At 40.1% G+C, this 21,500-nt stretch overlaps 2 protein-coding genes across 10 annotated transcripts in view; one reads left to right on the top strand and one right to left on the bottom strand.

Annotated features, from left to right (window-relative positions):
* Positions 1–21,500, top strand: part of ABCC5 (ATP binding cassette subfamily C member 5) — a 74,437-nt gene that overhangs the window by 27,040 nt on the left and 25,897 nt on the right. For 8 of the 9 annotated variants that reach the window (XR_008237713.1, XR_008237714.1, XM_052805067.1 and 5 more), the window contains 20 exons: positions 935–1,285; positions 2,783–2,854; positions 2,986–3,110; positions 3,735–3,807; positions 4,380–4,583; positions 5,243–5,386; positions 7,197–7,299; positions 7,998–8,182; positions 9,237–9,383; positions 9,729–9,858; positions 10,412–10,565; positions 10,712–10,840; positions 12,221–12,407; positions 13,159–13,248; positions 15,616–15,805; positions 16,542–16,701; positions 17,126–17,204; positions 18,139–18,252; positions 19,338–19,502; positions 20,234–20,317. Coding sequence is in view for 7 of the 9 variants with exons in the window: in XM_052805067.1 (XP_052661027.1) it covers positions 935–1,285; positions 2,783–2,854; positions 2,986–3,110; positions 3,735–3,807; positions 4,380–4,583; positions 5,243–5,386; positions 7,197–7,299; positions 7,998–8,182; positions 9,237–9,383; positions 9,729–9,858; positions 10,412–10,565; positions 10,712–10,840; positions 12,221–12,407; positions 13,159–13,248; positions 15,616–15,805; positions 16,542–16,701; positions 17,126–17,204; positions 18,139–18,252; positions 19,338–19,502; positions 20,234–20,317 (2,886 nt within the window). In the remaining 2 variants the exon portion in view is untranslated. Of the gene's footprint in view, positions 1–934; positions 1,286–2,782; positions 2,855–2,985; positions 3,111–3,734; positions 3,808–4,379; positions 4,584–5,242; positions 5,387–7,196; positions 7,300–7,997; positions 8,183–9,236; positions 9,384–9,728; positions 9,859–10,411; positions 10,566–10,711; positions 10,841–12,220; positions 12,408–13,158; positions 13,249–15,615; positions 15,806–16,541; positions 16,702–17,125; positions 17,205–18,138; positions 18,253–19,337; positions 19,503–20,233; positions 20,318–21,500 lie in introns of those variants that run through there. The other variant, XM_052805072.1, reaches the window with a different exon arrangement.
* The window catches only part of AP2M1 (adaptor related protein complex 2 subunit mu 1), a 159,846-nt gene that overhangs the window by 133,059 nt on the left and 5,287 nt on the right, over positions 1–21,500 (bottom strand). The gene's annotated exons all lie outside the window — the stretch shown is intronic.

The following is a 21,500-nucleotide window of genomic DNA, read 5'->3' as shown; positions in this document are numbered from 1 at the left end:
ACCTTAAATTAGGCTTTCTTAAATTCAAATGCACCGAAGGGAGTTTTGGCGGGGGGAGAGGAGGAGAGGGTAAATTGTAATATCTCCCAGTTTGACTGTAAACAGTATAGTCTGTGTAGGAAGTGTAACACAAGGTGGGGATACTCTAACATCACAGTAAGAATGTAACTGACTTTTTGGCTTTGTAAATGAGTATGAGCTTTCTTATGAATGTATGATTCAGGTATAGCAATTGCAAGAGTAAATAAGATTGAGAATTGGGAAGTCTTTAATTGCAAATGGCTCCTTAGTTCAAAACATAAATTATGTAAGTGGAAAACATTTTATCTTGTAATTAAACTGTGTGAAAAATCTCTTCCTCATCTGTGTTGATTGTAAATACTGATGGATGTGGTGGAAAACATGATACAATGGACTTAATGGCTTACTTCTTATTGTCAAGCAGCCCAAGATAGGTCAGCTAAATTTGTGTGGGATGACTTTTTCCCAGCAGAAAAAGTTGAAGGGTAAAGGCTGAAGTTAAAAGTCATTCCATCTCCTTCCATAATGAGTTGGTGTGTAGGACAAGTCAGTCACTTTCCCTCAAAGTGACCTCTTCTCTCCAACCCAGGTATTCTGCTCATATGTTTTTAATCTGGAAGTTACAGAGCTGCAGTTGCAAACAGTGTTAAAAGAATAAGCCCCTCTCATATCACATGCAGAGTGTTCCAGTTCTATAAAAGTCTTAGTGTATCTAAGTGCTTCCACCACATCCAGGAATGCCCCGGCCACTTAGCAGGCCTGGAGTTAGTTTACACTAATGAGCTACCTTTTGCTCTTCAGCTTCCTCCTACTATATAGCCTGATGTGTTTTGCTGCGTGAGTGTGCCATAGGCTTGTCTCCCAGTCTTGATCAGGTGTCTCATCTTTACACCTCTCTCACAACTCCTATCAGAGTTTATTTCTAATGGAAGAGGTTCATATGATAAAGAAAAAACCAGCCAATCCTCACACCGCGATAGAGGTGAAAAATGCTACCTTGGCTTGGGACTTCTCCCACGCCAGCGTCCAGAGCTCACCAAAGTTGACCCCCAAAGTGAAAAAAGACAAGAAAGTCACCAAGGGCAAGAAAGAGAAAATGAAGCTGCAGAATGAGGGACAGCAAGCTGTGCTGGCAGAGCAGAAGGGCCATCTTCTAGTGGACAATGATGACCATCCTAGCCCTGAAGAGGAGAACAAAATCATCCATCTGGTTAACCTTCGGCTTCAGAGGACTCTCTACAACATTGACTTGGAGATAGAAAAGGTAAGAGAAGGAAGGAGGAAATCTGAGCTTTCAAAAGGCCTCATTTTTTAGCTGTGCCTTGGGATAGAGAGCTGTGTGTTTTTGCATGAAATGGAGCATATTGCTTTTGTGCACTCCTGTAATATCCATGGCAACTGCAGTATCCAGGATGCAGTGTCTGATCTTGATGTAAACAGCTGTGCCATTTTAGCAAACTAGATCTTTGCAAACAGCCTATGAAACAACTGCAGGTTGTATAGCTTTCGCATCTAACTGATGGTTTTGCTGTTTGTAGCTCTCAGTACAGTATATGAGCCGATGAGCTTAAAGAATCAGCAGGGCAGCAGTGGTATCAGTGGGGTATTGGTGGATGGTGTATTCCTGCAGCCGTTTGATAATTTTGCAGGGTTTCAGCTATGTTCTGTGTGAACATTTTAGGTGATTAGGTGTTCTAATGGAGCCATAACAGTGCTTTTCATTGAAGAATGTGCAGTTTTCTTCCCTGAGAATTTTTGTACAGTAGAAGGACACAGAGGTTTTTCAAGAATCTAGAAGCAGTTGGAGTCCTCATTCCAAGATGGGTAAAAACATGTAAAATGTCAAAGAAAAAGCATTGAACTTAATACATGATGTCTTCCACAAATACAAAAGTTTTGCAGTCTGGCAGTTGGATGTTGTAGTAATGGGATCCCTGTGTTTATCAAGATATTTATGCTTAAATTGTCTCCTGTAGTCATATAAGTAGAGGCATAGTTTAAACTATTTTAAACTATAAACCCCCTATATTTTAAACTTTTGAGAAGGATTCATATATTTTAAAAAATAGCCTTGAAAAAGGAGTACACAGCTACTTGAAAATGTAAAGGCTAGTTTTCTATCAGAAGTTGGTAAACAAGAGGAGGCCAACAATGTATTCCACAAATGGCTATGTACCCTTTTTGTCCACTTCACCTTTTTTTACAAAAGGAACAAATGTAGTTTTGATGAATTCATTGTTTAATGTGGGTATCAACCCACCCATTTTACTGCAGACAAATGCTTCAAAGTGACTGGATTCTCACCTTTTCTTGGTACGTGTTCCTTTGCAAACTGCATCTCATAGGCAACGAGTTTTACTGGACCCATATATCCTAAATTCTACTTTTCTTTCAGTCTTTCCCTCTTTATATCTTTCCTTTCCACTCTCAAATGCATCTTGGTGCATTCTGTTCAGGCAGGCCTTGGTGCTTTTGGCTGAGTGCAGCATTCTCTGGGCCTGTATCAGGCCCAGTCAAAGGGAAGCTGATCTTAAAATACATTCATTTTTACCTGTATAGTTGATTCACTTTTAGCCCACTGTGGGATAGTATTCACTCTTTATTATTTGAGAGTTAAAATACTGACTGTCTTGCTTTTTTGTCCCTTTTCAGCTGTCATTAATGTCCAACTGTCCCCTTGGAGGTACTAAAGGTAGTCAATTCTGAAAGGGATGGAGAATGTAAGAAATGAGTACCATAATTTATTTTTTTTTCTGTCTAGGGAAAACTTGTTGGAATTTGTGGCAGTGTGGGGAGTGGAAAAACTTCACTTATCTCAGCAATTTTAGGACAGGTGAGAAATTCTGTTTTGACTACTTCTGCTCTTCTCTTTCCTATCTCCTATTTAACTGGTTTGTACTCTGTAGAAGTAAGTCTATTCTAAACATGGAATAGCATAATTTCACAGTTTATCTTTAATTTCAGATGACCCTGTTGGAGGGTAGCATTGCAGTAAGTGGAACATTTGCATATGTGGCCCAGCAGGCCTGGATTCTCAATGCTACACTTCGGGACAACATTCTTTTTGGCAAGGAATATGATGAAGAAAGGTTTGTCAGAACTGTTTGCTGATTTTCATGAAAGCTTAGTAATTCTTGGCCCAAGCGTGGGAAAGTTTAATGCAGAGTACACTGTAGTTAAAGCCTACGTATCCTTTTAGAGTCTGTCTTTAAGACTCCTTTAAGTCTCATTTAAGAGCCTGCCTCTCTTGCACTTGGTCACTGTGGCTGATGTCTGTCAGTGTGTCTGTCATTGCTCATTTGCAGTGAGGGCTGTACCTTATGCTGGAGTACTGTCTGATCTCTGTTTTTAGCAGCTGCTGTGGAACAGCACTGAAGTGGCATTTGCTCTTGCTGTCTTGGCCTTGCCCTCTTTAAACACAGCAACTGCTTTTTGCCATGTATGGGCACCTTCCATGGCCCTCCCCCAGTGGGGGTGTTCCCTGTGGCCTGTGCTAGCTGTCCCTGCAAAGAAATTGCCTCCTTACCTTCACTGTACTTCAGAAGTAGGTGATTAATTATCCTCGGTTTCTTCCTAGGAATTGAAGGCAGATAATTTGGTTTATGCTGCTGGAATGTCTGCTATTAGTGTAGAAAGTGAGATAATACCGTACTAGTTAGATACCTGGGGGGGGAAATAACAGTGTTCTTACTATGTATCTAACTGTTCTTTAGATACAATACCGTGTTGAATGGTTGCTGTCTAAGGCCTGACCTAGCCATCCTTCCAAATGGGGACCTGACAGAGGTATAAATTTTGCTTATAGTAAACTAATCAGTAGATGAAGAAAAGTAGAGTTTTGGTTTGGTAGACTAGACTGGGGTGAGTGGAACATCAGTCCGGTATGCATATAAGCCAAGCTGTTGAATGCACCTTCTTGAGCTGAGCTTATCAATGCAGGCCCTGGGCTATTGAGAGTTGAGCTGTGTTTTTGACTCAGATGTTGACAATTTGGGAGTTTTTTATTGTGTTGTAAATTTAGCTGCCTTAACAGGACCTATTCGAACTTGATTTAAAATAGCTAAGAAAAAAGCATGGCTATGTTAATACAAAAAAAGTTAAATAAGCAAAAAAGTACTGCCACATTTCCAGCACGTTAACCTTGAGTTTGAATGTATAACACATTTCACAAAGAAGTGGACGCCTAAACTAGAATATATATATATGTATTAAAACAATATATAATATTATGGGAGATGTGTGCGTATATATAAAAATAAAAATATCACAGTCTGCTTCATTCCAGCCACCTCTTGAGCTCTGAATATCTGTGTTGCATGGTGCTGTAGAAATAAAATAATGGGTGTGTGTCTGTACAGATTGGTGAACGAGGGGCTAACCTGAGTGGAGGACAGCGTCAGAGAATCAGTCTGGCTCGAGCCCTGTACAGTGACAGGAACATTTACATCCTTGATGATCCCCTTAGTGCCTTAGATGCTCATGTTGGAAATCACATTTTTAACAGTGCAATAAGGAAGCACCTGAAGTCAAAGACTGTCCTTTTCATCACTCATCAGCTTCAGGTACTACATCTCTCATGCTTTCTTTCTTGGACTTCCTTGAAATACTGTTTAGTCAATTGCCTTCATACTGGAAATTTCTATGCCCTGACCTGTAATAGCACAACCCTGTCCGTTTATAAGATGCGTGGTTTCTGTTTGCAAATATGCACCGAGCACAATCTAATTCTTTATTTGATACCAGTGCTGCTTGGTGTCTGATCTGGACCGGTAACACTTGGCTAAAGAAAATTTACCAGAGAAATAAATACCTTGTTCAAAACCACTTTTGTTAACTTGCTATAAAGCTAGTTCATCACATCAGAAAAACTGAGATTTGGTGTCAGTAATCAGAAGGGATGTATTCTGAGATTTTTTTGCTATCTTTTGTGCATAGAAATATTAATACTTAGTATATCGGTATTTGCAGTGTTTAAGTATCCTGAATTGTGTCTTCTATAACAGATTGTTTTTGACAGAACATAAAAACTTTTTATTTGTGTACAGTGAAAGTAATCATGGTGCTGTAGTCAATGCAGGGCCTTTAAAAATCAGATATCTGTTACCTCAGAAGAGGTGTGTTGTCTGCAAATGTTTATAGATTACTGAAAAGGATTGTGTGGGAGTGTGTCTGATTATTGGACATAATGATAAAGACTTGTTCTTACTGCCATTTTCTCCAGTATCTTGTTGACTGTGATGAAGTGATCTTCATGAAAGAAGGCTGCATTACTGAGCGAGGAAGTCATGAGGAACTGATGAATTTAAATGGGGACTATGCAACTATTTTTAATAACCTACAGCTGGGAGAAACACCACATATTGAGGTACTTGTTTTGTTTATTTTAAAGTGCTCTGAATGATGACTTTTCTGATGAGATGAACCAAATGACATTAATTGGAGGACTGGAAAATGGCTTCACATGTTCATGTGTTGATCTGACCAATAGATTTCCTGTAGAATAATCTGTGCTTCATTAGCACTTCATATTTGCAGTCGCAGTTCCTATTTAGGGAATGCATACTAGGGAGGACTCTGCCAGTGAGCTCATGAGTTGAACATGAAAAGTAACGTATCATCTCCTCTGGTGATGCCCAGAGCAGGAAGCTTGTTGTCTCTTTTATTTTACATGTACACCTAATTTCTTAACTTATCTCCAAATTAGCACAGACCTGGACTGACCTTTGAAAAAATCTTCCTGGTTTGTTACTTCGTTTTCACATAGGGTGTGGCTGAGGCACAGGAGAAATGATGCAACTTGACAAAAGTTAGATTTGACAGTTTTTTGGAAATGTAACTGTAATTGCTTTGTTTTGGGTGTTTTTGAGAAAAAAGTTGTTGCTTGACACTGCTTCTGTTATGAAACAATGGCTGTAAATGCAAACTTGGATTTGTGCTCTAGTATTTTAGTCAGTGGAAAAAATGTAAATCTAGAAAATAACAAGGACCATTCAGTAGCACATGCATTTAAATTTTCAGCAATTTAATTTTTCCCACCTTTCTCCTGATTGTTTCCTGAAGTTATTCTTTGGAGTAAGCAACTTTGCTGCTTTTTATTTGATGATGATTTACTTCTATAAGTGTTGTGTGCGTTTTCTCTTAGTAAGAAGAGATTAAAAAGCACCTCTGCAGTTTATTTTTTAAGAGATATGAGAGGCTCCTTATTCACAAGTTGCAGACATTTAAAAAAAAAAGTTCCCGAAAAGGTACCATTGTGATAAATATACAGATATAGAAGGTGCTTGGTGAAGTTTTGTCCTGGGAGATGTTAGTGAAAGAAGAAAAAGAATATAATGCATTACTCTGCATATCCTTTCTGAGGCATGAAGATTATAGTTCTGCCATTTTTAAGATTAATGTAATGACAGTTAACATGAGATTCTCTAGTCCGCATGCTTGGCTGACCTTCACTGTCTTTTTGTAAACGCTAGCTCATGGAAGGAGCATTAATTTGCATTCCCGATGGGATAAGAAGAAATGGATGGTGAAGTTAGATTCTCTGTGGTTTGATATGTGTGAGATGTCTCTTCTCACATAGTGTGGGAATAGGACCCTGAAGATGCTGTGTAGGGGATTTTAATTAATGTAGGCTGTCTCTGAACAGGTAGTAACTTCCATCTGTGGGAAGAAGGCTGGTTTAGAACAGTAATTGTGTGTGCAGTTTAGTGTTTGGACATTTGATTCCTGGAAGACCAAGTTTTAACCTGACTTTGTCCTTAGAGACATTTCATGAGAGCCTTCCTGAGTGAAGTACTAGGGTGCTTGGGGGAAAAAAAAGCCTCTTAATAAAATTGTAAGTTATTTTTACAAGGGACAGGGGGTTTGTATCTTCCTCTCAGTAGTAGGAGTGTCATTCCTCTACCATGTACGCACATAGTGTCACTGAACCTGGAAATTAAGCTTGCGCACTACCAGTACAGATCGGTAGCAGTTTAGATTAATAAAGGAGGAGAATTAAATCCACTAGAGTTGGCAGTCATCCATAGTAACAGTGAAGTTAATATTCCCTGTGATATGAATGCTAAGCTCTTGAAAGCCTTTGTCCTTAGGATGCAGTTTATAAAAAATTTGGGTTCAGATATGAAAATGTCAAAGCAAATTACTCCGGTATGTTTAGTGTCATTGTTTTCCTGCAGATTAATATAAAGAAGAACACAAACAGTTCACTGAAAAGACCCCAGGATAAAAGTACCAAAACAGGGTCTGTGAAGAAGGAGAAAGTTGTAAAGAAGGAAGAGGGTAACTATGTAATCAGATTTCTGGCTGTAATTATTTTATACACCAATAAGCTCAAAACATTTGCTTTCAAAGTGTATTATGAATGTACCTCTCAGGTTTTGAAAGCTGTCTCAAGTCCTGGTCACTCAGTATGGTTGATAGGACACAGGCAGTGGGCAAAGAACATTCATTAATTCATTAAATATGGGTGCCTACACAATGTTTTTAAGTTCAGTCAGGCTGCTGCTGGTCACATGCCATTGGCACAAAGGAACTTGTAGTACCCTGTCTCCCACACCACTTCTCCCTCCTATCCTAAGAGGGCAATGTGGTACTCACAGAGTCCTAGGCAGGACATGGCATTTATGTATGAAGAATTGGAAGATCTAACCTCTGTTTTGTGGTTCTCTCTGTTTAATGTTAACTTTGAACTTCAGCAGGGTTTAAAAAGCAATAGTGAGGCTGATACAAGCCTAGCATTTAAATCTGTGCTGATTACGTTTTTTCAGACATACCATGATGTGAATGATTCTGCAGAGGAAATGTGACTTTTTGAAAAACTGTTTGAACTGTTGAGTTCTACATATTAAGTAATGTCTGTGTTTCTGAAAGTACTCTGTACAGTTGGAAAATGACTGTAGCTTTGTGTATGTTCACAAACTTAAAAATTTTCATGGAACAGCTTTCTTTTCTTCACTCCCTTCTCTTTTGTTTCACAGGTCAGTTGGTCCAGTTGGAAGAGAAAGGCAAAGGCTCTGTCCCCTGGTCTGTTTATGGTATCTACATTCAGGCAGCTGGAGGCCCCTTTGCATTCCTCGTCATCATGGCACTGTTTGTGCTGAATGTGGGCAGTACAGCTTTTAGCAACTGGTGGCTGAGTTTCTGGATCAAGCAAGGCAGCGGAGTAAGATAAATAGCTGTTCTACTCTCTTGTGTCTAACGGGCAGGGGGATTGCTCTCCTAGACTGATCCCAAGCAGTCCTATGAGACCAAATGATGCTTCTTAATTTAAGCAAGTTGTAAGGCTCCCAGGAGGTGATTTCACCAGAGAGTTCATCTCCACTAATAGGAAAGATATAACAGCTCATGTGGTTTTATACTGCCCTCTTGTTCCTTGTCTTGGTTAGACTTAGAAAAGGAAGTGAAAATGTGAAAGGCACCAACAAGCTGCAGGGGGAAATTACTAATTTTAGTGCTATTTTTTGTTTGAACGTGACCTTATATCTAGCAGGATAATCTTCTTAAAGTATATGGCTTTCAGTCAAATGACTTTTGGGAGTTGCTTTGAAGACTGTGCTGACCTAGGATGGTTTGGGACTTTTCCTGCTCTAGGGGCTTTGATTGCAAGTCTTACTGCGTTTAAAGATTCAAATATAACTGCAAGATTCTTGTTTGGGTGGGGGGAGCAAACTACTGACCTCAGAGAAGAAATAATGAAGTGCAGATGGCCAACAACATTAAAATAAGCAATGAGGTCCCTAAACATACTTAAAGATTAAAAAAAAAAGAATAAGAATGTACGATAGTGTGACAGTAAAGAATTTATTGCATACTGGCAGAAAATAACAGCCATATTTGATAAGATGTACAACCTATCCAAGATGAATATTGCTGTGTAATAGGAGTGGTGGTATGCAAGTATCTGGTGTTGTTAAGAATACCACAAGAAACGATAAGCACGAAATGAGAGATTAGGAATCAAATGAAGTAGGTATTGTGGTATTATTTTCAAAGGTATTGTAGGGAAAACGCGAAGGGCTACAAATCTGCAAGTCAAGTATCTCTGCTAGGGAGAACTTTCTGAAGTATTCCAAGATCATTGAAGTACTTCATTTAAAAAAGAAGTATTAAATATGGTGGGAGGGGACAGAGGACAGTTAAATTCTACCACGTGTAATGTGTACATGATTAATCCTTGTCTTAACTAATTATTCATTGAAACCTTGAATTTTCTGCAGAACACCACTGTGACTTTGGGAAATGATACTGTCATAAGCAACAGTATGAAAGATAACCCTCACATGCATTACTATGCTGGCATCTATGCACTGTCTATGGCAGTTATGTTGATTCTGAAAGCTGTTCGTGGCGTTGTCTTTGTAAAGGTATGTGCTAATGCTGCTGTTTTTCTTATCTTCCCCCCAACCCCTTCTGCATATTGCTGTCACTGGTTCTTTTGGTCACCTCCCAAGAGAGATTTTGAATGAGAGGAAGTCAGATCACAGATTGTGAGGTTTCCGTAAGTCATCTCTTGGGGCTGCACCATGCTTTCTGTTAAACTTCTGCACAAATTAATAGCTTCTTTCCACTGGTTGGAAGCACAGAATGCAAGAAAAAAACCTTATGGTTAGAGAGAGAAAATAAGCAGAATGTTTTGGTCCCCATGGGAGGGGCAGTGACAGGAAGGCAAACATCCTTTCATAATGCTGCAACATTTTCCGCATTGTCAGGGAACTCTCAGAGCATCCTCAAGACTCCATGATGAGCTCTTCCGACGGATTCTGCGTAGCCCCATGAAGTTCTTTGACACTACACCCACTGGGCGGATTCTCAACAGGTTTTCCAAAGACATGGATGAAGGTATCTCTCACTGTATGCGCTGTAAATCCCATATTCAGACCTCCAGGTTACCTTCTTAATACTTTCCAGTCTCTTGCTGTTGGGGTGATCGTAGCCTATATCTATTGCCAAATGTGTACTTGTAATAGACAAAGCAGAAATTGGGACATACCTGGTTATGATTCTAGAAGGCAGCTGATACCTCAAGTCTGTCTATTCACTTATAAAGAAGAATATGTGCTTTTGTACCTACAGACTGCACATGGACTCTTAACAGACTCTTAGCAGTTAATGCAGGGGGAGCCTAGAATTTCAGGGTGAAGTTGATGTGCGGCAAAGGTGGTAATTAGGTCAGAGCTGCATCAGGGCTGTTTCTGCAAATGGGAATAATTGGAAAGATTACTAGCATCTCAGAAGATAAAAGCACCCCTAATGAAAATGTACGTTTTTAATAAGCCATGAGAAATCACTGTCCTTGTCAATGGTGATGTACAGCTGGACTGAATTGCTTTATATAGGTTGTTTTACCTTTCTGTACTCAAGGTTTTCCTCTTTTCCCTCCATTTTTTTCCAGTTGATGTTCGTTTGCCATTTCAAGCAGAAATGTTCATCCAGAATGTCATCCTTGTGTTCTTCTGTGTGGGGGTGATTTCTGGGGTTTTCCCCTGGTTCCTGGTGGCAGTGGGGCCCCTCATTGTCCTGTTCACAGTTCTGCATGTTGTGTCTAGGTAAGTGTATCAGCTGCTTTGACTAAAAGTAGAGATACTTTGACCTGTTATTAAGGACATAGGCTTCTTCAAGTATATATGCATCAGTGTAGTGGTTGGCATATGGTGGCTGTATATATCACTTAAAAGTGTTTCTTTGCTTCCAGAGTCTTTATTCGAGAGCTCAAGCGTCTGGACAACATCACACAGTCTCCATTCCTGTCTCACATTACATCTAGCATACAGGGTCTCTCCACAATCCACGCCTACCACAAAGGACAGGAATTTCTGCACAGGTCAGTCTAGATATCCATCTGAGAGTGGTGGAGCACAAAGCAGGGTGTGACAGGTTTACATTCAGAAAGATTTATTAATGGGGTTGGTAGCCGGTGGCATACATTTGCTCTAAGAGTGAAAGTTACTTTTTGGGGAAGAAAATGGGGGAGAACAAGAAGGAGAAGGGAAAGGGAAAACTCCCCATTAGCCAACTGGGAAGAATAGTGATGGAGTCCCAGGTGAATGCCCTCCTCTGGGGTTCTCTGCAGTGCAGGAGGTGGCAATGATAATGGTGAGGACAAGTTTTTGGCCACACTTTTTTCCTAGTGGTATATACTTTTCATCAGGTCCTTCTCATACTTGCTATTGTTTGTTTCTCCTTATGATGGTATTGGCATTGGTTAGAGGATGCTGACAAAACCTCTGTGTGCATATTGATGAGCTGTTAGTCTCTGTGCACATGTATAATTGGATAGCATTTATCAAGTATTTAAGTGACTGTTATCCACCTTGTTATACACTATGCTTGGTTTTCTCCAGTATAAACTAAAATCTGCAAAACAAATGTTAGGGAGGGAAAGTGGAACATTTCTCATGTGAGTGGTAGTTGCTTCCCGTGAGAACCTGCCATAACAATATCAGGCTTTTGCAGGTGCAAGGTCATGAGACCAACAGCGTGGGAGCAGAGGGAAAATTGCCACAGAAGCTCTGGAAAGACAGTGCTACACTAGCTTAGATGAAAGGTTCCAGCGGTGCAAATAGCAGTCCCTTAGCATTGCTGATGCTAGAGCACTAAGGCACTGCACACACTGTGCAGCAGTGATTGATGTAAAACTGAGTTGCACGTTCAGAAAATCTAGTTACTGGCTTTGTGAAAAATCTCTCAAGTGTCTCGCCTTAAATATACTTTCTCAGCTCTGCAGGGTCAGGACTGTAAATTAAATAGCTATTGATGTGTTTTAATTAGTGTCACCAATCCTATCACAACTTACAGTAACTTTACTTTTTTACATTTGTGTATAACACATATTCTGAAGCACTGCTGCTGTAACCCTTGGAGTGATTTGTAGCCATCGAGCATCCTCTGGAAAGTCTTGCATAGGTGAAGTTGTGGTGAAAGTGTGTGTAATGTCCCTGAATTTTGATTCACCCCCAGTATAATTCATTGTTGTACACAGAAACTTGGTAGTTTGACTTCCGAGAGTTTGAGCTAAGTAGATATCTGACATTCAGGAAAGTTTGTAAAGTCTCAAACTCGGCCATGAAAGCAGGGTTTGTGTCAATGATGGACTAGTCTTCCTGCCCTGAATTCTGACACTGGAACAGGGGTTTAAGTAGCTGTGCTATTTGTAGAACACCAGGACTGTGAGGTCTACTAACCTTTCTTGGATTTGTTTCAGGTATCAGGAGCTCCTAGACGACAATCAGGCACCATTCTACCTGTTCAGCTGTGCAATGCGCTGGCTAGCTGTACGGCTGGACATTATTAGCATTGCTCTTATCACAACCACTGGCCTTATGATTGTCTTAATGCATGGCCAGATTCCTCCTGCCTATGCTGGGCTCGCTATCTCATATGCTGTGCAGGTGAGTGTGTCGACATACTGTAATATTTAATCTCATTTAATGTAGTTACTGCTAATAAGCAAAAGTAACACAGCATTGAAAACTTTCCTTAATGCGCTAGAATGGAAAAAGATACTGTTATCCCTTTCGGTAACGGAGGGGAAAGCAATTCAAAGTGAGGACCTTATTGCTAGCAGTCAAACAACAAATTATGAGGAGCTAGGTGCTCAAGGCCATTGTCTTGGGGAGCTGCCTCTTTTTAAATGATGAAGTAGAAACCATTTGAGGCTCTTCATATGCTGCATATTGCAATTTTCCTGGATATTTCCAGAAATTGGATTGATGATACATCAGACATCTGCCAAACTGATGTCTTAATGTATTGCCTGCAGTATATTTTCAGAGCGAACAGGATCCAGTGTTGCAGCTGTGCAGGTTAGAGACACTTCAGGGCTCAGAATGCTTACTATTAGAGCTGTTGTTTGTCCTTTTCTGCCTCCTGGTGGTAGTAAGGTGAAATTACAAAACCTAGCTAGTAGTTAAAGCTCTTGCTTGTGGGAAACCTTTCTAAACTGCTGGCTTTCCAACTGATTAATAAATTATGGTTATTTTAAAATTAACTATAAACTAAAATTAACTTGCTTCGGGCACCTTAGCTATATGATGCCCAATGGCAAGAATACTTGTATCAAATTTTCATTAGGTTTGTCTCTTAATTCAATAACAAATCACAGCTCTCTAAATTTGTCTTTGTTTTCTCCCATTGCTCCAGTTAACAGGGTTATTCCAGTTTACAGTAAGACTTGCTTCAGAAACAGAAGCTCGCTTCACCTCAGTGGAGAGGATTGATCACTATATCAAGGTAGGACAATAATACATTTAACTGCCTGTTTTAAAATTTCTTGTTGCTTGTTATGTTGCTGGCATAAGAGAAGAGAAAGTCAGCCATAGTCTTCCTTAGTACAGAATGTACGTTTCTGATCTTGTAAACACATTAGTGCGTGTACTGTAATACTGCAGAGTGTTTTATGAAGCATGTATATAAGCATTGGCAAGATGAATAGCACAAGAGCTGGTAGGCAACTAAGCTTACAGGCATCACTTGCCTGGCATCAGTGAAGTTACATAAGGATATTGAAAGTTTGCTAACACTCTCAGTAAAGAGTGGAGTGTGTGAAAGGGATAACTGGGAATTCAATACAATATTTTAGAGTAAAAGGATGGTGTCCTGGCATCCTTCATTCCAAACCTAATAGACCTCCTTCATTTAAACATAGATAACTGTTACTTTATCTACATGTAACTCTGCTTCATCCTAATAAGTGTACTACTTCTTCCACAGCTCTCGTTATATAACATATTTCTATATGTTATATATTGTATATATGTTTTTTATATATATAAAAAAAGTTAAGCAATTGCTCTCATTGCAAACATGAGAAATGTACTAGGCTAAAGATGAGAAATATTCCAAACTAAATGCTTAGCAAGCTGCTCTGATTATCTGTAACCCTTTCTTCATAACTAGGATTTGTGTATGCAGAACTGGGCATAGGTCAATGGGGAAAGTGTAGCCAGGAGAAAGCCTTCTACCGGGTCTGGTCTTTGAGGTGAAAGGCTTTTTTTAAATTAACACATAATACACATTTCCTCTGAACTTCAGAGGAAGATATATATCTTTTTGGTAAATCTGGGCTATGTAGTAGTTGATATTTGTAGAATTTTTCTTTTAGCCTGTGGATTTAACACTGAAGAGAAAAAAAAATTTAAAGCTGCCCACTCCGTCAGTTAAATAAATAAATCCTCTTGTGGCATCTAAGTAGAAAATTTCTGTGTATGAAAGACTTGGTGACCGCACAAGCTGACAACTGTCTGCCAAATACTGCCTGGTACCTTTCACTGGGCTGAGATGGGTTTATCACTGTCAGGCTTTCAGTGGCAAAACCTATAGTTGTAGCCTGTTGTGGTGGTTTGTTTTGTTTTGTTTTTTTTTAAGTTACTGTATGTCACTTTATATCACTACTAAGCAACACTTTCCGTGATTTTTCTTATTTGGATCTCTAGACAGCCATTTTATTATGAAACTGTAAAACTAGTTTGAATCTAAAGAGAAAGAGTGCGTGAGCAGCGAAACACCATGCAGGTTCTGTATCTTACCAAGTCCCAGGCTTGGCTTCTTTCAGTGCAGGCTTCGAGGTTGCTGTTATGAGCACCAAGCTCAAAGAATTGGGGTACTATCATAGCAGATCACTGTTTTTCTCAAACCCTTGGGGTACAATTAATCTGCCTCTAACTAGATGTTGCAGATGTCCACAACTGACATAGTCCCTGTGGGATCTCTCTATAGTCAATGTAGGAAATGGCTATCTCCAGAGGGCAATTTATTACCTGTTCTATGTGTTTATATTAGAATGAGAAAAATCACACTCCAGAAATACTAGCTCCTTTGTAGTGACTATAAAGGACTTGACGGGGCCTGGTTCAACTGGAGATTCTTCCTTTGTGTGTGTTTAAAGTTACATGAGGTGAATCCCACAACAGGATTTCTGCCATTCTTTGAGGCTGTTTGTGCCAAATATGGGAAAGTGACCTTGGCTTCATTCTAAACATGCTATAAAGCCACATGTTTGGCTTTCAGAGGTTCTGCCTTTTTGTTTAATCTGTGAACTGCTTAATGAGGGACCTGTTAAGGGGCAGAGTAAAATAGCAAAAGCGAGCAAGCTGGAAGGGGCCCGACTGACTCAGTGATTTAATAGAACGGAAGAGAATGAGGAAGAGAAGGAAGAGGGTAGCATTTGTACAATGTGTCATGTGGGCGTTCTCTTCTGTGTCAGAATCAACAGAGGTGACCTTGGCATGGCATAGCAAATGAGACATAGAAACAGAACAGATTTTCCATCTAGTCTTTGGAGTGCCACGAAACTCAGTAGGACTGTGCTCATAAAGAATAGGCCTAAAATACTTCTTGAATACCATTGATGAAAAACATTGTGTAGAAGGGCCAATGTCATTATTGAGGCAACAGGAGGGGAATAACAGTGTGGTCAATGTAACACAGCAAACTTCTGAACCATTGGGCCCGCATCCAGCCACACAGCTCATCATAAAACTGCCATAAACTGATATGGGCTGAGTCTTCTGGGAAGAACTCCTGCTGAAAGCTGCAACTGATAATTTTCCTTTCTGGTGTTTTGTTTACTGGAAACTGACCTTCTGGGTTTTTTTAAAGACACTTTCTCTGGAAGCTCCTGCTCGAATTAAGAATAAAACTCCTCCTCTGGACTGGCCACAGGAAGGTGAAGTTGTTTTTGAAAATGCAGAGATGCGGTACCGAGAGAACCTCCCTCTAGTACTTAAAAAAGTGTCCTTTACCATCAAACCGAAAGAAAAGATTGGCATTGTGGGAAGGACAGGCTCAGGTAAGGAAAAACACTAAGCAGAGTTAAATTACTACTTTTACAGAATGAGAATGGAATAGAGTGGGGCAGTCATATTGGTTCTCCTGTCTTTTCTGTGTTTGAGTAAATTGTTAATTGCACAGGAGTGGTCCAGCAGTCTGTCAGTGGTGGATTCTGTTCATGTGCATACATAAGCAGGATCCTTGTAAACAATAAGGAAAACAAGTTTCCATTTAAAGTAGAGGGATATCCTACTATGCCTGAGCCAGTATGCTCATAATGTTTAACATCCCAAGCCTCTTAGCAGCACAGAATGCTACCTACAACATGCTCATTACAGCTTACTTGACTCTTTTGAAAGTTTTTTGTAGTGATGCTGCAGCCAGGTTTGGCTCAGAAGCCTGTAATGTAAAGAATCAAAACGCCTGTTTGTGAGATGACTTAAATCAACTCCAAAATGTAGTTTCTAAATAAGCAATTAATATTGCTATATTGGGTTTATGTGGTAAAGTTTTGGTAGTGGGGGTGGGGTGGCACTGCAGGGGTGGCATCTGTTTGAAGAGATTAGGAGCTGCCCCTACAATTACTTAGAAGTTTAAATGCTGAACCGCAGCATTTACCAACATTGTTTGCCAGGACTTTATGGTAGTTTAAAATGGTTTTCTTACACATGGACAGCTTTTAAAATACTTTCTCATCTCAAAGCTGCTATGACTCTCTAGAAACACTAGTATTGTTTTTCCTGTCTCATTTTTAGGGAAGTCTTCCCTTGGAATGGCACTCTTTCGTCTCGTTGAACTGTCTGGAGGCTGCATTAAAATTGATGGAGTGAAAATAAATGACATTGGTTTGGCAGATCTTCGCAGCAAACTCTCAATAATTCCTCAGGAACCTGTGCTATTCAGTGGCACTGTGAGGTTAGTGAGACCATAAGAAGGCAAGACAGACTAAGCGGGCTATCAGCTTATACTTGAACCCAAGTAGGTGCCTAGTGAGATGTTAGTTCTCAAGCATCCTGTTCTCTGTTATTGGAACAAAAAAACCACAGCTAAATGATTTTAGCTGGCCCAGTGCAGAACTGGATGTGATCATCCTCTATGGAAGTCTTGCTTTCCCTTTAGATTTGATTGAAGGTTTTGTATCTTTGTCTTCCATCTCTACTCTTTTGTTCTTTGGCTACTCTAACCCTAGCGTGTTGGGAACACCTGATTTCCTTGGCAAGGAAATTCTGTCAGTGGAAGGCTAGATGGGAATAATCCATCTGGATGAATTAGCACACTGCTGTTTTGCCATTCATTGCTGAATAAAAATTCTGGTTATGTTTTCTGCTTCCCCCTCCAGATCAAACTTGGATCCTTTCAATCAGTACAGTGAGGAACAAATCTGGGATGCTTTGGAAAGGACTCACATGAAGGAGTGTGTAAGTATTACGTGCCTATGAGATACATGTTTGTGTTTTGGCTTCCAAACCAGCATGTTCTGTAAGTAGCTACTTCAGAGACCTTTAGATAAAGCTTTTTCTTTGCAATTTTTTCCCCTCATTGTTGATGCTTTGACTGATTCCCCCCACCCCCACCCCTGATTTTATAAAACTGATTTTTTTGGAGAATGTGCCATATTTCTGTTGTGTACTTTTTTAGTATGTAGCATAGCAGAGTGCTGCTTCATCACATGGACTCCCAGGGTGTTACAATATTTCAAGTGGTATTTTTTTCTGTCTGTGCCTTAGGTGTGCATTCTGCATTTACATTTGTGAGTATAAATGTCACACATGCTCATTTATACTGAACTTAAAATCTACCCTTTGCGAGGCCCTCTGCAGCAAGTCTCACTGCCATGACATTTCCAATTCTTCTTGTAAGTCAAGTGCCATGTACAGCTATGGTACATAGGTTGCAGTAATTCATGCAGGGACCAGGTTCACTCTTTTCTCTTGGTGAGAAAGATTGTCAAGAGATCTGTATTCACATTGATATGATTTTGTACATGGCATGCTTTTTTTGTAGAAATTAAATACTTCGTACTTAAGTCATTCCAAGGTTGCCTACTGAGATGATATAGCTCTATAGAACACTACTAGCTTAGTCCTAGTGGTATTCTCAGGAGCTACCACTGAGTCACAAGCATTTCAACAGGACCGAGCAGGTCTGATGTTGTATCGCTGTTCTAGCATTAGTTGCTTGTTACTAATTTCCCCAACGAAGACAGCGAGAAATGGACAGCAAAGTGTGACAGATACTTTGGAACATGGGCAAAATCAGATTTGCAGGAGGAGCAACTGTTTGTCTCATGCCATGGAGATACAAAAAGTCTGTGGAATGCTCTAAGATTTTTGCCTCTTCTTTCCCACACAGGTTGCCCAGCTGCCTATGAAACTTGATTCAGAAGTGATGGAAAATGGGGAAAACTTTTCAGTTGGAGAGAGACAGTTACTGTGCATAGCTAGAGCTCTACTGCGTCGTTGCAAGGTGAGCATAGTGATGAGAGAAATAGCTGGAGATACCAAACTGATAGGATTGAGCAAGCCTTTTTTTGTGCCAGATTCATTCTATCTGTCAGAGGAATCACACCAACAATTATTGTGACCCAGAGAGGTGTAGGGTTGTAACAACTAGAAAGGCATCTGTAGCCAGCTGCTGGCTTCTGTAATGTCGTGCCATCAGAAAGGTATTGCTTGTTAGTGTTAATAACAGGGTGTCAGACTAGCCTAATCATTTATTCAGTGTCCTGTTACAGGTGAGCATCAAATTCTTTCCTTCTTCCACCTTTTTGTGAATGTCAGCCAAGTAGTTTCCTTCTACATGGTGCCCCACTAAAATGTAGTCTCCACGTGGAATCTGGGATCATGCTATGCCAGTGAAGTTAAAGGTTTTGCAGGAATGGAAGACAAATATAATTACAGTGAGAAAGGACATTTGGATTGACATTGACTAGGATTCTAACATCCTTTTTTTTTTAAATATTGCACACCATAATATTTTAAGGTTCACTCTGCATCTGTTTTAAAGGCAGACTTCTCAGCAGAAGTTACTGCTCTCTGTGCAGTACCTGCACAAAAAAAGTCTAGTTTAGCTTTGACAAGACACCATTCCAAATCAGTTTATGTCTGAGTCTGAGAGGAAGGGTAACTCTTTATGAGCATAAGAAAGCTAGTAAGCCTAGTTGGTATTGACTCATTCCAGAAGGAATGTCACCATCAAGGATGTGTCAGATTAGTTTACCAGTAAAATTTGTATTTGAGATTTAGCTGCTGAATGTAAAAAAAAAATAGTAGTGGACACTTGAGGCCCAGGTCAGAATCCAAACATCTTGTGGCTCTAGGATGTGACCATAAAACGCAGGTGTGATCCATAGAGTAACTTTGTTGAAGGCAATTGCATAAAGAAAGCTGAAAAGGTGCTTGTAAAAACTACCTTTGTGACCACAGCTCCATAAGGATTGCCAGTTGTGACAACTCTTGGTCATGGTAATTCTGCCCACTCTACATATTTTTATGTTCAAGGAGGGAAAGCGTTACTATGGGTAACAGCCAGGATTATGTGCTACTTTTCAGATTTTGATACTGGATGAAGCAACAGCTGCTATGGACACAGAGACAGACTTACTGATTCAGGAGACTATCAGAGAGGCATTTGCAGACTGCACTATGTTAACAATTGCTCATCGCCTGCATACGGTACTGGGCTCTGATCGGATCATGGTGCTAACACAAGGACAGGTAAGCAGAAACACTTGTGGCTGCAGTTCCTGTTGCAGTCTGCTGGTGCCATATGTGCAGGCTGAACTGAAGGAACAGCTAGTATTGCAGGGTAGAAAATCCTCTGTGTTCGTTCACATCCTTGGTAATAATACTCCAATAGAATCAGTTATTGCCTGACTGTGACAAGATCAAAGAGGGCAAAATTTCTTTTACTCTCCAAAGAAGTACCATACAGTAATAGTCTCTGTTTTAAAAGTGTTTTTAAAACTCCCTTTGTAGGCTAATTCTGAGATGGGTAATAATGTAAGCATCTCTGCTGGGGCTCAGTGGCAGTTTCCCATTACTTTCATGAAGCCCTGTGCTATCAAACAGGCATATGAGAGATACTCAGAGAGATTCACTTTTCAGGCTTCCATGTGGGAGCCATAAACAGTTAAAGCAAATGTGAGAACATTTGGCAAGGCTCTTAAAGGTAGAGAAGGCAAAACCCCATAGTGTCTGCCTCTGTTTGCCAGAGCCACCAGAGGTTGCTTCCTGCTGGGTAGTTCCAGTGTTTGTCTGAGCTAGTTTGAAGTATCCCAGGTTACGGTATGTAGGCATAAATGCACATACTTTCACCGCTTGATGTCTCATCTAAAGACGAGTACCATGTTTTGGCTTCTTTACTACCATGTCACAAGTCCAAGGGGTGGGAATCCATTTTCTGCTGGATTTTACTGACATACTTTACCTGCCTTGTTTGCTTTTAGGTAGTGGAATTCGACACGCCGTCTGCCCTTCTGGCCAATGAGAACTCGCGCTTCTATGCTATGTTTGCTGCTGCGGAGAACAAGGTTGCTGTCAAGGGCTAAAATTCAGGGCAAAGTCACTTTAGTTTTGGAGAGCTACACTCCCTGCCTGTGGCAGGCCAGCTCTCCCTCCTCCTCCTCCTTCAAGCAGATTATTGCCTTTTCATCTCTTAATTTTTAGCACAATGTGTCAAGCCAGAGAGTTTTTAAAACCGTGTCAGAAGAATTCTTCATGTTTTTATTATTGTATTTATTCCATAATCATATTACTAATTTTTTGTTATTAAATGCACTCTACGAATGGCTCAGGGAGCCATAGTTATAAATGTATCAGAGGCCTATAATGAAGCTTTATACATGTAGCTATACCTATACATAATTCTGTATATAGCCTATATTTACAGTGGAAATGTAAGCTGTTTATTTTATATTAAAATAAGCACTGTATTAATAACAGTGCATATTCTTTTCTATCATTTTTGTACAGTTTACGGTACCAGAGATCTGGCTTTGTTATCAGACTGTATCAGACACCGTTTTGTCTTTACAGTTGGTCTTTTCCTAGTGCCGGATTTTCTGCGTGTCTGAGTGGAAGTGAAGCTTTGCAATAGTGTCCTTTATTGTCACATCTTTGTTGTCTAGCGCAGGGGAGAAGAGCTCTGTGGTGTAATTATTGCATTGTAATTTATCAAAGCTATTTGGAGCATCGCTAATGTTCACCACGGCAGCAGCTGCTGCTTCCCATGATGCTTTCTCAAAGCAGGGTTTTTAGTGATCTCCTGAGTGGAGAACCACTTCTGGGTCACATTAAGGCCTCGTATTTTCTCAGTGTCCTGATACAGTATTTCTTACTGTATCAGCAGGGTTTATTTTAATGCAAGCAAGCCCAAGCTCCTCCTGCTTCGCTGATCTAACACAACCAAAATCTAACTGTTCGTGGAATGATCTGTAACAAGTTAATCAAAAGGTTCAAATCATACCCTGTATGCTAGCAGGAAAGCCTTTTCAGAGTTGCTTCAGCTGACTGACTTCTTTATCTTGAAGCTGGTAACACTCCTCAGAGGTTTAGGTTGGCTTTCATTGGCATGGGTAACACTAACTCTTTGTTCTGCTCACTTGTACTACAGTTAAACAACATCAATATTTCCTGTTTCTTTATTGCACACTTATTAAGGAAACAGTCCCCCACCCCACATCTTCTGGAACTTTATACAGGTTCCTGTTGATC

Source organism: Harpia harpyja, chromosome 12, assembly GCF_026419915.1.
Source record: "Harpia harpyja isolate bHarHar1 chromosome 12, bHarHar1 primary haplotype, whole genome shotgun sequence".
Taxonomy (NCBI): Eukaryota; Metazoa; Chordata; class Aves; order Accipitriformes; family Accipitridae; genus Harpia; species Harpia harpyja.
This window is presented reverse-complemented; position numbering and strand designations above follow the sequence as displayed.